Source organism: Halichoeres trimaculatus, unplaced genomic scaffold (genome assembly GCF_033239565.1).
Source record: "Halichoeres trimaculatus isolate MK-OKI-2021-1 unplaced genomic scaffold, fHalTri1.1 fHalTri1_scaffold_2, whole genome shotgun sequence".
Classification (NCBI taxonomy): domain Eukaryota; kingdom Metazoa; phylum Chordata; class Actinopteri; order Labriformes; family Labridae; genus Halichoeres; species Halichoeres trimaculatus.
The window spans coordinates 27,950,982-27,967,861 of record NW_027437180.1 but is presented as its reverse complement, the minus strand read 5'-3'; the positions used below and the strand labels follow the sequence as shown (position 1 = coordinate 27,967,861).

At 41.3% G+C, this 16,880-nt stretch overlaps 1 protein-coding gene across 1 annotated transcript; it reads right to left on the bottom strand.

Moving 5' to 3' along the window:
- Positions 1 to 3,811: 3,811 nt before the first annotated feature.
- LOC141808118 (uncharacterized) lies at positions 3,812 to 7,155 on the bottom strand. The gene is made up of 2 exons (XM_074694491.1): positions 6,765 to 7,155; positions 3,812 to 6,509 (listed from the first exon to the last, which is right to left on the bottom strand). Exons 1-2 carry the CDS (start codon positions 6,919 to 6,921, stop codon positions 5,179 to 5,181), a joined length of 1,488 nt encoding a protein of 495 aa, XP_074550592.1. The 5' UTR covers positions 6,922 to 7,155; the 3' UTR covers positions 3,812 to 5,178.
- Positions 7,156 to 16,880: the final 9,725 nt, after the last annotated feature.

The following is a 16,880-nucleotide window of genomic DNA, read 5'->3' as shown; positions in this document are numbered from 1 at the left end:
ACTCTGTTGACAAATGCACTGACCATAACATTGAGTGTCTAATAAAAATGGGCACATGATTCTGTTCTTCTTGGTGCCTAAAATAACTTCAGACTTTCTGCTCTGGACTGTACCAGCCTGAAAACTCTGTCTTGTTTATGGGTAATTTTAATGCCTGCACATGCATTGGCTCTAAAATATGTCATCAGTGTAATATGTCAGCACCCATCGAGGCGACATGTTGGCTTAACTTCCTGTGAGGTGGGCAGTTAGAGGCCTGTCATCTATATTGATAGACAGTCAATGTTTTGTCAAATTAAGTTACCTGTTTTTGAATTCAAAAGTAAAAATGAACAAAATTGCTTATTGGAGCTTAGAGTTGTCAAGAGGTTTTGCTATGTCCTGTTCTGTCCTGTTCTGTCCTGTTCTCTTCTGTTATGTTATGTTATGTTATGTTATGTTATGTTATGTTATGTTATGTTATGTTATGTTATGTTATATGTTATGTTATATGTTATGTTATATGTTATGTTATGTTATGTTATGTTATGTACTACCGGGGATAATGTCTTTATTCTCTCCTAAAGCAAAAATAATGAAAATTCTGCATCGTCAGAGCAATAGGTTGAAGGCAATGATTACCGGCCATAAAGGTGTTCGTATTGACTGAGTGGTTACTTCCATTGAATGTGTCATGTAATGTGTAGTAGGAGTAAACTCGTGTTCTGCTGCAGCATTGTCAGGGCTCAAACCTGGAACGTTCCAAGGGCGACTATAAATCTGCCTCTGTAACTGAATGACTTTAGGGTCATTCAGCTCACTGTATATATGTTCAGTGCTTTCCATTCACTCCGGGTGCAAACCACGCTGCGAGGCATAAGGAGTAGTTTCTATGGCAATGTTGTGCTGCCCAGGACTAACGTGGTAGACTGGACTCCTTGACCCCCTGAGTTGAACTGTAGTTTATGAGCAGAAAAAGTTCCCCTCCTAATCCTTATCAGAAACACAAATGAAGAATTTGGGCAGCAGAACAATGGAAAGAATTAGGCACTTTAAAATGTTTGCATAACGAGCTCCTTCTGGCTGCAATGGTTCTCTTCTTTTTAATCACCTGCACTCTCCAGACCACCTACACCCTTCTTCATGATCAGATACAGGACCGACAGGCTGCTGTATGATCCGAGGAATTAATCTGCTAAGCCTGATTGCTATTACCGCCATGCGATTATGCACCTTGATTACTGAGCCCACCCCAAGGACCATGACGTGCCCGGGTGCACATTTTAAAGGTGCGCATAAAATTATGTGGTGATTACCCCACAATAGATCAATCCAGCGGCAAATGAGACCGTGTAGCCATATGGACCGTCTCAAGTAGGACTGTGATTATTAATAGGTACTTGAGGTGACCTGATACCTGAAGCCTGAACAGTAGAGACTGCCTCCAATCCTCCATATAAGCAAATAAATTCCTTTTTATACATTCTGAAAGTCATTATTGGATTATTGTTGTAGAGGTGGGACTGTTTGGAGTTCAAGCATGGATAAAAGGGATACTGCGCTCTTCAGAGACTACTGGGGCTGCACTTGTCCCTCTTAAGGTAGACTTCAAATCTTGAAGTAGTGGCATAATGTGGATGAGTTGGACTTTAAGGAGGGTGCAATGCTCCACTTCGCAGCCTGTATATTATACATCAGCAGAAGGTCAGTATGTGTCTGACGTATATGATGCAAAAGAAGTACAGATTATGCAGGGATTAAAAAAATCAAACTTTTGTGTGTCAGTCAGCAAAAAGAAAGCTTGTGCTCACTACATGCAAGTACATATCATTCTGCAGTGACACTTATCCTCAGAATTTGGGGCCACCTAATCCTTCACTGTCAATTTCAAGGTTTTTTTTTATTTAATCCTGAGCCAAAGTATTCATTTGGGAGAGCAGATAAATAGTGCTATTGACTTACCCAGGAGCAATCCTACATCAAGCGATTAATTGGATGAGACAATAAAGAAGAGAAATCACATCTGTTCATGGTTTTTACATATGGAATATGTTAGTCACACGGAAACATGGCCTCAGATAAACCACCCCAATGTAACAGTCCTAATGTTAACATATTTGCATTTGAAATCTCCTGGCAAGGACTTAATGGACTTGATGTGCTACCATTCACAGCAGAGGTCTACATTCTGAGAAAGCATGGTTCTCAGTGGCGGTCATGTGCCCTCCCTGCACAATTACTTAATGGCTTCAGCAATTACGCATATCTACAGGAGGAAAAAAAAACAAATGTCAGGGAGTGGAAAAGAACTGATTTATGCCTTTAGTCTGCAACAAAGAATGAGGTATGAAGGTTTACGACACTATGAATGTATTCTATAAAGACAACACGGCTAAAATTGTGCGCACATGCTGTAGATATATCAAGGGCCATTTACAGTATGCAAATGTGAATTTGAGCTTCCAAATGCACAAACGCAGAAATTCCATCACTGGCCAGAGTTCAATAACTCTTCAGTCTTCAAGTGTGTGGATAATGGTCACTGTGACTGCACATCACAGCAATTCAAAGCCTCAACTATCCATCACTGGACAATGTTTGCCACTAAAACAACATGAACAGGGGAGTGCTGGTGGATGCTGGTTGAGCTGTGTGCTGTTGTAAGTGATGAAGAGTGATGGACAGGGGAGGATGGGTACATACTATTCACAGTGCTCCATGTGGCAGCTCACATTTTCACACTGCTGCAGTATGTTTGTCAGCTACAGGCAACGCAGGCACTTACGCACTGCCGTGGGCAAGCAAAGTAGTGTTCTGCCAGTCAACTGCGTCATGGGGACATACATGTGCGGAGTCCCTGCTAATACATGTCTGCATAGTTGGCAGTGACAGATTGTAAGATCTTTGCATCAGAGGGAAGTTGCACAGGGCATCTTTCAGTCCCTCTTTAACCACAAAAACAACAGATTTCTCCTTTAAGTTTTTTTCTTTTTTGACACTCGCTAAGCTCCCTAAATCTGTCGCTTGCATGTCATTTTTTGACCTTAAAAATAAGTTCTAAAAGTGCTGGCGATTACGGCACTTCACATGTAAATGTAGAAGCAACTGGGTCCGTGTGTATAGTAATTTTTGGGCTTTTAAAACATGCTCTCAAAATCAGAAATGACTAGCTGGCACCACAGTTATTTCTTCATCTTTTTTTTTTTCAAATTCAAGTAGATATGTTTCTGGAGCGATTTCATCAACTGCATTTCCAAGAACGCACAGGCAGTTTTGATAAGAGGAGACTCCAGAACCACCTATCCTTGAGAGCATTAAAACGCCTCATAAGTGGATATAAAGGCGTTAAGCAGCTGGGGGAAAAAATTAACATCCTTCTTTTGGAAAACAGATGAATGAATGAACAAAGGATTGAATGAACTGAGAGCATCAGATCATGTCACTAGCATGGCAGGAAAATGTTCTGTTAAACAGGCTTCCTGTAGAGATTAGCATGACACCCATGCTGCTTCTCTCAGTATTTATAACACAAGAAATTCTTTAAAGTGGAGGGGGGTTCACAATGGAAGCACTGACTAATAGGACTTTCACTTTAATGTATCAACTCAAGTGTGTGAGTCACAGGAAAGATCTGTGATGTCTTATATTAGGGCTACAGTATGGTGCCACAGGTGGACTGTTGTAATGTACATTTTGGGTGGGATACAGTCATTTGCACGCTCTGTAACAAGGCCTGAACATGTATGACTGAGATTGAACATTTCAAACATAGACAAGAAACATGCTGCTTCAAGAAAATGTTTATTTTGTTCGTAAACTTTTCATAAAAATAACAACATCAATATTTATTTAAAGTATTGTAGAAATTGTGTATGTACAAAATCTTTACTTCAACAGTTAATATAACTTAAGGCGAGTTAAATTACTTTTTTGCAGTACCCTGTTGGTGACAATCTCACCAATCTCTCAACATCATTTGTTTTTTTGTTTTTTTTTCCCTTTTCTTTTTTTTCTTTATTGTTTTTCCAAAGATAACATTTTACCATACAGTATCTCCAAAAAAAAAGATACCGGAAGTCAAAACCTTTTCATCACCCAGGTCCACAGAAAGTCCACAAGAAACTCGCAGCAATGTGTGCTACCTGATTACTCAAAAGCAATGTTTATATGGTTTGCTAGCCATTTCTAGCTTGACTAAACATATTTCAGTACAGACTATAAAATCTTGAAAATCCGTACCACAACTAGTTTACATATTGGTCCCTTTAAGATCTAGAACAGCAGTTCAATGAAATAACTCTTATCATACCAACAATGGGATGAAGTGCGAAAATGTCTCTGATATCAAATTGTAACATTGAAAATATTATGTTAATAAACAGTAGCCCTCGAAAAACCAAGACATTATTAATGATTAAGAATACATTTCACCTCGATATAGGACGCTCAGAAGTGGTAAATGTAAAATATACAGTTATAGCTATAAAAATACAAAGAAGTACAGTTATACAAATATATTTATTTCCCATTTATGATATATCTTTCACAATTGTAATAATTCAAACAGTTGTCACACAACACAAAGACCAATGAAAAAAACAAAAACATTAACAACCAAATGATAAGAAATCAAACAAACAATTTAATCAAAAATGAACATCTTTGTAGACAAAAATATGTCAGCCTACATTCATGTCCTCATGTGGAGTGAAAGAGGACCTTGACAGTGGTTGATATTCCAGTTAAAGGAAAAAAAAACACTGACATAAACATGCATTTTAAGAAACATAGTCCAAACCATTGCTCTAAGAATGCTAAAAAGCAGAAAATAAGAATCTTAAATGGAGATATTAATAATCTGTAAGTGCAATCCTCCCAGGCTCAGAGGCTGGAGCTGTCCAGTAGAAGAGGTGCTGAACAGCAGTCATGCAATGCCGCAGCAGAGAGGTCTGGCTCTCCTGACAGGAACAGCAACAAGTCACTGCTAATCTGCTCATCCACTTTTACAACTTAAAGTCAGAAGCATCTGCAGCAGACAATATGGCCGAGGCAGACCCTTTCTCTCCATCTCTACTCCTCTAAAACTGCAAAACCTCTTGTCAGGCCGTGGCCAACTCAGACATCAACTCGTGGTCAGCTGGCTCATCTTCCAAGACGGAAAGATCCTAACATATTGTATGCGGACACAAAGCCTCGTCTTCAGATTCCCTCGGGGAGAGTGAAGGGCCACGCGCCTGTGCTCACCTGTGGCTTTAATTCCATTTTCTCTTTCTGTTTCAGGTGTACGCGTCCATGCCTTTTCCGCTCGTCGCTGCGGGCGAACCGTTTGCCGCACACATCGCACGAAAACGGCTTCTCCCCGGTGTGAGTCCTGGTGTGGGTGGTGAGGTGGTCGCTACGGCTGAAACTGCGCAAACAGATGCGGCATTGGAAAGGCTTGTGGCCCGTGTGGATGCGGATGTGCCTGTTGAGCTCGTCCGAGCGAGAAAAGCGCCGGTCGCAGCTCTCCATGGGGCAGGAGAAGGGTTTCTCTTTGGCGGGGCCGTGGGAGGCCGCGGGGCTCCTCCTGGCCCGTGGGGGTTTGGGCGGACGGGGGGTGTAACTTTGGGCGAAAGAATCTGGCAATAAGGAAGAGTAGAGGATGGAGTCTATAGTGCTGGGTAGAGCTGGTGATGTGTATAAAGGGTCACACTGGTTAGTGGGTTGTGGGGGCTCTGGGAAGGGTTTCAGGTTGGAAGAGAGGCCCATTGGAGGAGGTGGGGGGAGGTAATTATTGTACAGGGGGCTGGAGTAGCTCTGGGAGCAGGTGTCAGAAAAACACGGCTCCTGTTTGATTCCCCCCTCCACTTTAAACTCCATCTCTGGGTTGGGACAAATCGGGGGAAACGTGTCTAAAAGTTCCTTCACATCCATCTGCTGATCAGGGGGGAAATCGCTTGACATCGGGAAGGTTTCAGACTGGAAACTGGTCTCCAAACAGTCTGACTTATTGGTAAATGTGCCCCATTCGTAGCAGCTGCTTTCAAACTCATTTTTCACCACGACAGGGAAAGAAGCGGCCTCGGACTTTGGTTCATCCTTCTTCTGGTTTGAAGCTCGGGAGGAGCCGAAGCTGAGCTGGGAGGTGGACGGATCCTGGGCCTGGCTGCCGGCCTGATCGTCAGGATACCTTGGGCACGTTTGGTCTGGAGAGTAAACGGGGGGAGTGGGTCCGGAGCAGGTGTAGGGTTGCCTTTTCACATCCCCAAAATTGCCATTGCTGCTCTCCATCGGCGCAGGTGACGGGTAAGTTCCCCGACTGTTGCCGCTTTGTTGCACTTCTGAAAGTGGCATCGTGGAGATGCCCACGATCTCGGTGATCATATTGAGGAGTGTTTCGGTGCTGCACGGCGCTCCCTGAGATGCCTCCACATAAAAACTGCCGGAGTAGGCGAGCGAGGAGGGGGTGTAGGTGTCTTTTGGGCACTCGCAGGGGTTAAAAGCAAATTCCGAGTTGGAAGCTTCGGTTTTGAGGGTTGCAGGGGCTCCTTCTGTTGAATTAGACAGAAAGAAAACTTTGTCATCGCCGATGTTTTATAGCTATATTTGAAACCCAAATCAAAGGAGGAAGAAAATCTGCGTTACATAAACATTCGTGCGTATTTTGGCACAGGGCTGCCTTAATTTGAAGCATTTATACGACTGCAGGAAAAGAGTTTTCTCTCTCGCTCTCTGGGACTTGGATTTAACAGGTTTAAAATCAAATGCATGCACATTTCAACGACAGGGCAAAGACGCGAACTCACCGTGGCCAAACTGGGCAGGTACCCCACGCTCTGCATCGACATACACCTCCTGGTTATCCTTTCGCGTACTGCTTTCCATTCCCAAAGAAGAACTGTTGCAATTGTCAAACTGAGGGTAAAAAGAATCTTTCGCATTCAAATCCATATTGTTCAACATAGTGATGCTCTTAGAAGTCCGTCCTTTCCAGGGAAAACGACAAAAGGGGGAAAATATCAAATAAATTATTCAGACGCCTGTTTTCTTTCCACCCCCTCTGATGGTTTTCAACAAATGATCCAAAGTGCTCTGTGTCAAAAGGTGTAAAACAAAAAGCAGTTAAAGGTATTCCTTCTCGGCTCTGCTCCTCGGTAGGTGTTTGCTTGCTGTGGATTTCACATCAGCGACTTCCCCTCTCGCGCCTTTTATACACTTTGGCAGCTCCCTCGGCCCTCCTCCCCATTCATCAGCTCCAGTGAGAGGATTCCCCGCTGCGTGTAAACTTCATGCCCATATATGGACAGAGGATGTGACGGAGTCCCCCCTCCTAACTCTACCTCCTCCCCACTGGAAGGATGGAGTCTGACGTTGCAACAAGTGGCGACCAGTGTTTGAAGGTAATGTGTATTTTATTTTCCTTCAATTAACGAAAAATTGAAATGTAACAAAACAAAGCGTGTTTACATAGTGTGGGGCTCCGGTGAACACTGAGGTTGTCTTAGATACCACCGGTGTTCTGAGGTAAACTGACCTCATGGCTTGAGATGAGACATGGCTGCTCTGTTTGACAGACAGGAGGGATGGTCCAGGTTTTGGAAGTAGGAGGGCATTCGGCAGCATAAATAAGCTGTAATGTGCCAGGTAGTCTCTTTGAAAGCCTAGCCTGTATGGAGAAAAGGTGACTTCAAACTGAAACTTAAAGTCATTTTAACAATTTTCTAATCTCATTTTTGAATGCCTATACTTGTAGCTGAGCTTATATTATTGGTATTCACAGATGCACATCATAAGGAAAGGAGAATCATCCTTTATTTTGTCCAAAACAAAACAATATTCTTGTATGATATAATAGGTCAAAGCCATAAGAATAAAGCAGCCATGTTTTTAAAAGGACATACCTAGTTGACGATAAGTAATATGTAGAGTCCCTAAAAACAGGATATCAAGAGAGTGTCTGCTGTGGTATCAACAAAAGAACATGTGGCATATAATGATAATTAGGCAATCTTTGTTCATGTAAGGCATATTTTTTGTTGTTGCTGTTTTTAATCTTCAAATCAAGTCAGAAATCAAGCTCAAGAGGCACACAATAGATGTAACGGCACCACCAGTGCACTTTTCATGGGTTTATTTATTGCCTAAGAGATAGCTGTTCTTTGTAGACCTGACAGCAGACACTGCGGATGTGTGCGTTTCAAGGACATGTAATATCAAACTGTTACATAAGCTAATGTTAATGTATAAAATGTACTGAAGTGAGACTATAAGAGCCCCAAAGCAGAAAGCAACATATCAAAGAACGATTAGAGGCAAAACTCTGAAAACTACAAATGATATCAAGCCTGTTTCTGCAACACTCATGTAAAATACAAGCTGGGACTAGTTATCCTCATTACATGGTGCAACGTGCAGTCCAGCCCAACACACTTTGAGTCCAGACTGCATGGCCTACATGTTATTAGTAGTTAATCTTAGCGGCTCTTCCTTTCAGTCCACTGCTCAGATTTATACTCACAGATTCACTCCCTGGATACTGTGCTTGCTCTCACCATCAGGGCGAAAAACAGCAAAGCCCAGTCTAAGCGAACCCTTGGCCTTTAAAAGCATTGAAGGGAGTCGATAACACCCCTGAGGTGTTCAGTGGTTGAACCCAACTGTTCACATGACATTTCAACCCCCCAAAGCATTTTTTTTTCTGTTTCGCATCTGTTGCTGGGTGCCCTCCGTGGTCACACTTCCTATTACAAAAAGTCGATACTCTTTTATAGGACGATGCAGCCTGCAGCAGACCTCTGGCACCGGCTGGAGGTTCAGGACCATGGATAGCGACGGTGCTGCATTCAGCCTTTAATCACCCATGAACCAGGGATGCACACACATACACAAAGACTTACACACACACACACACACACACACACACACACACACACACACACACACACACACACACACACACACACACACACACACACACACACACACAATTTACATCTCTTTCTACACTAAATGGTGTCTGTGGGTATGTGAACTGTGTTTTCCTTTTGTATTAAAACAGCCCAAGAGAAGAATTACAGTATTCTTCCTTAGTGACAAATAACAGTACATTCTCCCCACACAATCCTATTTAGGGTCTTTAAACTCTAACAGTCTGTCTTATTCCCAAAAGATGAAGCCATGGACACTTTGTAGAAATCAATGCTTTTGTATTGATGTACAATAAAAAAGCCTGTACACCGTGCTCGGGGTGGTAAAAATAACAAGTACTTTAACTACTGGTTAGTGGAATTATGAAGCACATATACTTTACTTAAATCTCCACCTTTTTTTTCTTCTTTCTTCTTCTATAGCAGACAGCAAGGAGTATTTCACTATATCAGTCTTACATATTCAAACTATATATTTAAGAGACAGGAAAAAATGAGGAACTGCACAATTCCTCATAATAAGCTTCAGTTCATTCCAAATGTTTCCTCCAGTATTCCACTTTACTACATGTACCCTACCTCCCAAGCTATTTCATTAGCTATCTAAAGCAAACTTTGCACTATAGTTGTTTTTAACTCACTTAGGTATAACTTGCAGTTCAAATGATGGATATACAAAAAAAGAAATATTTCAAAGCCTTTGGAATCAGCTTGAGCTTCAACCAGCTCAAGCTAAGGGATTAATGTAATGGAAAAAAAAAAAAGAAACAAAAATCTCAGAGAAATTTGACCCCTAAAAATGTCAAACCCTGACAATTTCTGGATGCTTTGTGAAGCTTTCTTTGACAGCAAAAAGTGACAAGGTCACCAGTGCCCATGACTGTGTATAAGAAAGAGTGTTAAAACTTCAGCCTTGTAAGTAAAATGGAACAAGGCTGAAACAGAAATTCACAAGCTTCACACCACTACAGACAGTGTCTTGCCTGTAACTCTTTTTAACTGCAAGAAAGAGCTCCTGTGAGCTCAGACTGTTTGAATAGTATCAGAGTGTGATTTGTTATGGACAAGATTAACTGAGGATAAAAAAGCATGTGGGCAATATGGAACATAATATATTGTGTCTACTGCGACACAAATGCAAAGAGACCATTAGACATAATAGACAGTCTGCTTATGCTAGACTACTCAAATGTGATGCTATCTCCTTGAATACTGAGCGCTGGAAAATGTATCAAAGGATCTCTGCCCTGTCATCTTTTTAAGGCAGCGTATGATAATAGCATATAAGCTCTTTCATTGCAGCGGTGACATTCTCCCGAACAAATGGTTTTCACCTCAGATGTGCACTCTAATTCTAGGCACAGAGTTGTTTAGCTTTGAGGAACTGCCTCCAAGTAATCCAGAGTCTATTAAAACCAATCTGATCACACAGAGTTCAGATCACGGGATGCTGTTATGATAACTGCAGTGTGGCTAACCTCTCTCCTCCAGAAAATGCCACAGCACAAGGACTAAGTAATGGATTTATGTAATGTTAGCACTTACTGACATTATAGCGCAGGGGTAACTCCATACCTGCGGAAGTTAAATGAAAACCTTTGTCTTATTCGCTGGCATTGGAACACTGTCAGGCAAAATGCTCTCTTTTCTTTGAGAAAGGTTTGAGTGCTGAAAAAATATAAAGCAGCATAAGGCTGGCTTCATCTTTTAACTAGAATATTGACTTCAAAAGGGTTCAAAGCACTGGCTATGGAAAGAAGATGAAACATTACATTAATGAAAGGATATCTTGGCACGTCTACGGAATTGGTCATTTCATGAAGTTCCGTGAGAAACTGCAGTAATGTAGTTCTGACCTAAAAAGGAAAAGTACCAAAACATTTGACTTTTATAATTTTGTTTGTATATCTTTCTTTTGTTCTTCCAAATAATAACCATGCACTTATGGTATAACTACAATTTTCTACATCCAAATTTGTAGATGTAACTGTATATTCAATTATAACAAAGCAGTCTCCAGCCATGCTTGCAGCCCTGTAAGGCACTGCTTTGATCTAAATGCAAACAACATGCAAACATACTCGCAGTGTTGATACTAACACGCTTATGATAAGCAGGTATGATGTTATGAGTATACTCGCCATCTTTTTTTGAGTGTTAGCATGCTAATATTTGCTAATAAGAAACAATGAATTCCAAGAATCTGAAGGTGTATCCCAAATGTAAGGTTATATTTAATCTCCAGCCAAAGAGGTGGATAGATTGATATTTGGATCTGATGTTTTGACCTCAGGAGTCAGAATAAGTCGATTTGAGTCATCCTCTCTCTGGGCACTGTGGATATCTGCACCATGCAGATTCATCCCAATCCCCACAAATCCAATCCATCCCTTTGTTGTTGGAATATATTATTCTGAACCAATGCATCTGTACAGCATTAACGCATCTCATTTTGTGTTAAATGAAAGCTAAATCCAATTGAAAATGTGTCTAAATCTTAAATACAACAGGCCTACTATGTCCTAGATGTAATTTGTTTTGACAAGACACTGGAGAGTTTTGAAATAACATGTTGATTACTTTACATCTATGTTGTTCATGTTGAGTGAACTACCAATTCTAACTTTCATTAATGAAGTAAATCTGTGTGCCCAAGAAAAGGTTAAAAAGTGCTCTTCATGCAGCAGATGTGCCCCTCCTTGCTGTGTTATTTTCAGTTCTCTCCCGGACAGGCTGTGGGAGTTGAGCTTGCAGGTGGGAGCCTGCTAGAGTTGAAGAGGCAGTGAGGAGTAACTGCCCTCTGAGATGGCTGCATGCAAGATGCAGGATGGGCTGAACAGTCATGTCTGTTACTATTTTTTTTTTCTTGTTTTGACTTTAATAGTTGGCCTCAGTGTTCATTAGTGACATAATAGTGAAAGGCACAGTGCTGAGTTAACAGCCCTGTCACATAGAGAAAGCTGGATATGTCTTTCTGAAGCTGCAGCCTTTTGTTGATTTGCTGGACAGTGCAGCAGTCAAACTATTGACGGAGGCATTTCACCGGATCAAGCCCTATGCTTTCTTTGTTTTGTCCATGTTAGTTTAAGAATTTAGCTTCACTATTCTCCATGAGCACAAAATCAGTCTGAAACTTCAAGCCACAAGAAGCCATTCAACAACAATACCTAAAACATCATTGTTCCTGTTGCAGCTCTAATAGATGTTATCATGCTCTTATTGAGGAGAGCATACAAGATAAGTGGAGGGCTCAAAACTATTATTGAAAATCAGTGGTTAGTTTGTGTTCAGCTATGGATTTCCAAAAGGGATCTAAAATTAGACCACAGTACAGCCTCAGTGCTTTTTCCTCAGACCTTAATAATTATTTTACCTTATAAGACCATAAAATTGTGTTTGCTGATTTTAGTGCCACAAACTCATTGAAAGCAAAAGAAAAGAAAAAAAGGATGATCGATTTTAATTTTTTATTTCAAAATGAAATATGTCTCACTTCATGCACAGTAGCTCCTCAAAGTCTCAATGCTTGGCATTCTGTCAACCAACTATGCAGCCCACACTGTTTGAGAGTAAATAATAGAAGAAGCTGATCCATACCAGGAAATCCACTGAGATGCAGAGGCTGCCATTGCTGTTTGAAATACAAGCTCACTTAAAAGCTACCATGATGTGGAGAAGTTATACAGGAAATACTGTAGGTCTACATAAAGCTGAGAAATAGAAATAAATAAATAAATGAATAAGATTCAGCTTTTTCCTGCATCCGCACAGCAGAATTATGCACATATGTCATACAGAAACCCCATTTACAATAAGCCTTAAGTGCTTGTAGCCTTAAGTGCTGTGTTGTACTTGTAACTAATACCTCTTTAAAGTTCAAGGATGCAAAGCAGATTTTTGAGCAATCCCACGAAAGCCAGGGTTGCACAAGAGCCGGAGAAATCCATCTGCCTCCCCCAAATCACATTCTGACATGTCTCACAGTGAAATCTCCCCCCCAGGCACTAGATGAGGGAACATCTTCAATTTAAACCTGGATACAATAGGGCCTGTAAGACACCGCAAAATGGATTGGGAGTTCTAAAACCACAGAAACCTCTGCCGGAAACACGACTTTCTATAAATACAGGATACTCGCTTCAGCTGCCAAATTCGTTATTCTCACTCTCTCTCTCTCTGCCTCTCTCCCTCTGTCATGTCTCTCTGCATAGTTATATATACTACATCAGCATTCAAACACCAGGCAAATGAAAGGAAAATAGCACAACTAAGAAAAATGAAAGCAGCGGAAGCGTGGTTCTTCTTTTGAAGGAACATCTCTCTCCTGCTCTTCCTCTGAGAGTGGGAGTGGGTTAGGGAAGCCCGGTACCAGGCCCCGATGCTGCTGCTGTTGGTGTGGCAGGTTTCCCGTGCGATCCAAAAATACTTTCGCACTCGCCCACTTTGGTCCCCAGCCGCCTGTACTCTTTGGTTCTACAACAGGGATGGGTGAGAATTATACTCGGCTCTCCAATCGTGATCGCGGAATGCCCCTGTGTTTCTTTAACCATGCCCCCAGACTCCTCCACACACACTGCGCTTGCATGGCTCCCAACTTGCCCTCTTCTGTGCTGGATCCATGCTCGCAGCATTCTCGCAGTCCAAATCTTGGGCCTGATCCAGCTACTGTACCTGCTGTTACCTAACAGCTAGGAATCCATGAAACAGAAAAGAGCAGTTTCATATTTCTCTTAATGACTCCACAAATGGTTTAAAAATGTTTCATTCAACCTAAAAATGCCTGCACTCTCACAGAACTGCAGCAGAAATTTGCCAAAATGCAAATAATTGTTATTTATTTACCAGATATAATGAGTGCTGTTTAGACTGACATTCAATAACATCCACTACACAAAATCATTATCATACAACATGGGACTAATTGCATGTACTGTTGACCAACAGAAGTTAATACGTCTACATATTTTAGTCTCTGACTCATCTGCACCCACACTGATTTCTATTTGTTGCACTTTCTCTGGTCCATTGACACAGCAGCGTGTATGAAACGATATGAATGTTAATAATCAGAAATAACTGTTTCTGTCATGGTTATATTGAAGCTCACACACGCACAGTCATTACAGGGACATGCAATGCAAAGGGATTCAAACAAATAGCTAACAGCAGACATGTGAGGAAACAGATGAAGAATGTTAAGAGCTCACAGCTAACAAAAGTAACTATGGAAACGGCCAGCTCTACATTGCACTAGCTTCCACAGCTCTCTCCAGAAATAAAAACTGTTGAGCTACGAGCGAATCAGGTAAAGACAAAAGATCCCGGGTGAACCTATTTATAGTGGGCCTTACATAACATACATAGACCTATGTTGGCTGAGGCAAGTTTGGTGCTCAGCAGCAAGCTTCTGGGGGGCAAAGGCAGGGTACAGAGAGCCAGAGATACTGGATCCTGCAGGGTGTTTTATAGAAAGACGTGAAGTATAAACAGCAATTAGAACAGAGTGGAAGATAACGCTGAGGGCGAGTGATTTAAATAGGGAGAGGAAGGCTTGCTGTTTTGATATCAGGGAGAACAAACACTGATACACTGTCCTGAGAGGGCAGTGATGTCAAGTCCTCGGAAAACATTAGCATGCAGAGTGCAACTGAAAATTGACACATTAAAGAGTCCACAACCATGATGCCTGAGGAAGACACAACATGATATTGCATACGTCACATGAAGCACTAATTCTGAGTCAATCCCCAAAAAGCCTTGTTTTTGTCTGTGAGGCAAAAAAAAGTTAGGTCAGAGGAGTACACACACATTCACATATTACCATGTGGCCCCTGACAAAACATCTGACATCCCCTGTGAGGTGATATGAACATAGAGAGCCCACATACGCACAGAAAACCTGTGTGAGAGCGACTGTAATGCAGGAGGAATGATCGTCAAGAAATACAGCCTGCCACCATATCTTAAATCCAAATTGGGCCATTAGCATAATTATCCACTTATACTGCTTTAATTCTAAGTAGCTCTCCATTGTAAGTAAAATGATAGCTAAGCTGTATTCAAAAAGCCTCTTTTCCACTCACAAATGCCTTATTAATTAGCTCCCTCTAGCATAAGTTCCCAGTAATTACATTCAGTTCAGCAGTCATGGCTACAAGGGGGGTATTTCCAGCAACTATTAGACAACTTTATAATTACTCTGCAGATGTATAATGATTTCCATAACAAAAAAATATTCTCTTTCAACACTGAGGGGCAGCCATTTGGACACTGAATTCACTCCATGTTCCGTGCACTCACCAGCCAATTCATTGGCAGCAGGCAATCATAAAATATCCCCTATATAGAAGCTCTGATAAGGCTGGGATGATATGCAAATGAATAGTCCCTGACTCATCTGTTTATTATGCAGTCACATTAGTTAGCTCTGATGCTGTTTGGCTATTATCCCATCTCACTGTGAAAAAAGGGTCTTGGGTGAGGGGGATGGATTGCGCAGTGAGTGCTTTAGTCACACAGATTGTCCGCACTCTTCAAAGAAATAAATGCATTTTCAACTGTAGTTGCATTGAGGGGATGTGGAATCCATTTCCCTCAAAGAAATACAGTGAAAGGCAGAGGATATGGCTCATCTGTGTCCCAGTCCCCAGACACTGGTATTTGCGTTAGCAGGTCAGAAGGTCAAATGATAAGCTTGTGTCTCCTACGACAGAGCCTGAAGGCTATCTTTTCACACGGATACATGTTGGGGATCTAAACCCACAAAGATTCAGCCAGCAGTATTGAAATAAAAAAGTGAAAGGTAGAGCTGAAACCTCTTAAAAGATGCACACCATTAGTAGCTCATATTTCCACTTTAATTGTCAGAATCAGTTTTTTTTCATTGAGTATAAATCTGAGGAACATTCTGTTTCTTCAAATAAATGTGGTGAAACTACCAGCCTGTGGCTTCACAGCCGGTCTGCTGGTTCTGCTTACTGATAGCTGCATTATTTTTAGCCACGAAACCTTAATGCACCATGCCAAGCCTTCAACTATACAACTGCACATGTAGCACATTCAAAGGATTCATAAAAGTGTAGAGGTTGGAACCCAGCGGAGTGGCACACAGACTGAGAGCCTGTATCATTTCACTCAATACTCACGTTTTATATTTGGTGTCAAAGTACTAATAAGCACATTGCTACAGTATGCACCTCTGTGTGAATGTATGTCAGTATATGTCAAGAAGTGAAGACTTTGCTATCAGTGTAGCTTCCAAGGCTTCTGGTTTTAGCTAATTAAGCACCAAGCCCTCACAGCAACTGCGCTCCATGGAAACCATGCAAAATAGTATCTTGACGTCAGCCAGAGGCCTTCAAATGTGCCATCTCACAAAAGAAAGAGGACAAGGCTTCTGTACTTAAGGTCACACTGTGATAGAGCTCCAGTTAGTTTTGACTGACAGAGGGTTGCTAACATCTGTACTGAACATGTGAGGTGCGTTGACTGAAAGCTGAGGCAGGTAACAATTTTTGCTCTCCATTCTACAGTTTAGCATCCATTCATGTTATAGTGCATTTCAATAGTACGTAGTCTAGGCACTGTCCTATTATTAAGACCACACAAGAAACAGGGGTCATGCTGGAATTATACCTGCAGACAACAGGAGCTTAGTTCCAAGCTTAATAGGGATACCTGAGATGTAAAATCAGCATATATTTTAATCTTCTTTGTGCAGAATTATTAATAATTATGTGCCAGTCCAAAGAATTCAGCATTTAGAAAATTAATTGATGAGTTTTTGATTAAACATAGTTTAGTCATTGCTCCTTTTGGGGAAGTGAGATGAACTGAGGATTGAGCAAAATGCTGTAATGTAGCCAAAGCTTTTCAATATTTCATTACTCAAAAAAACAAAAATAAATCACTTGTTTATCAAAGTCAGATTACGCATGTGTGTGAGATTGTGGAGGGATGTGCTTTGTTTCTTTGTGGTAGAAAAGACAGATTCTC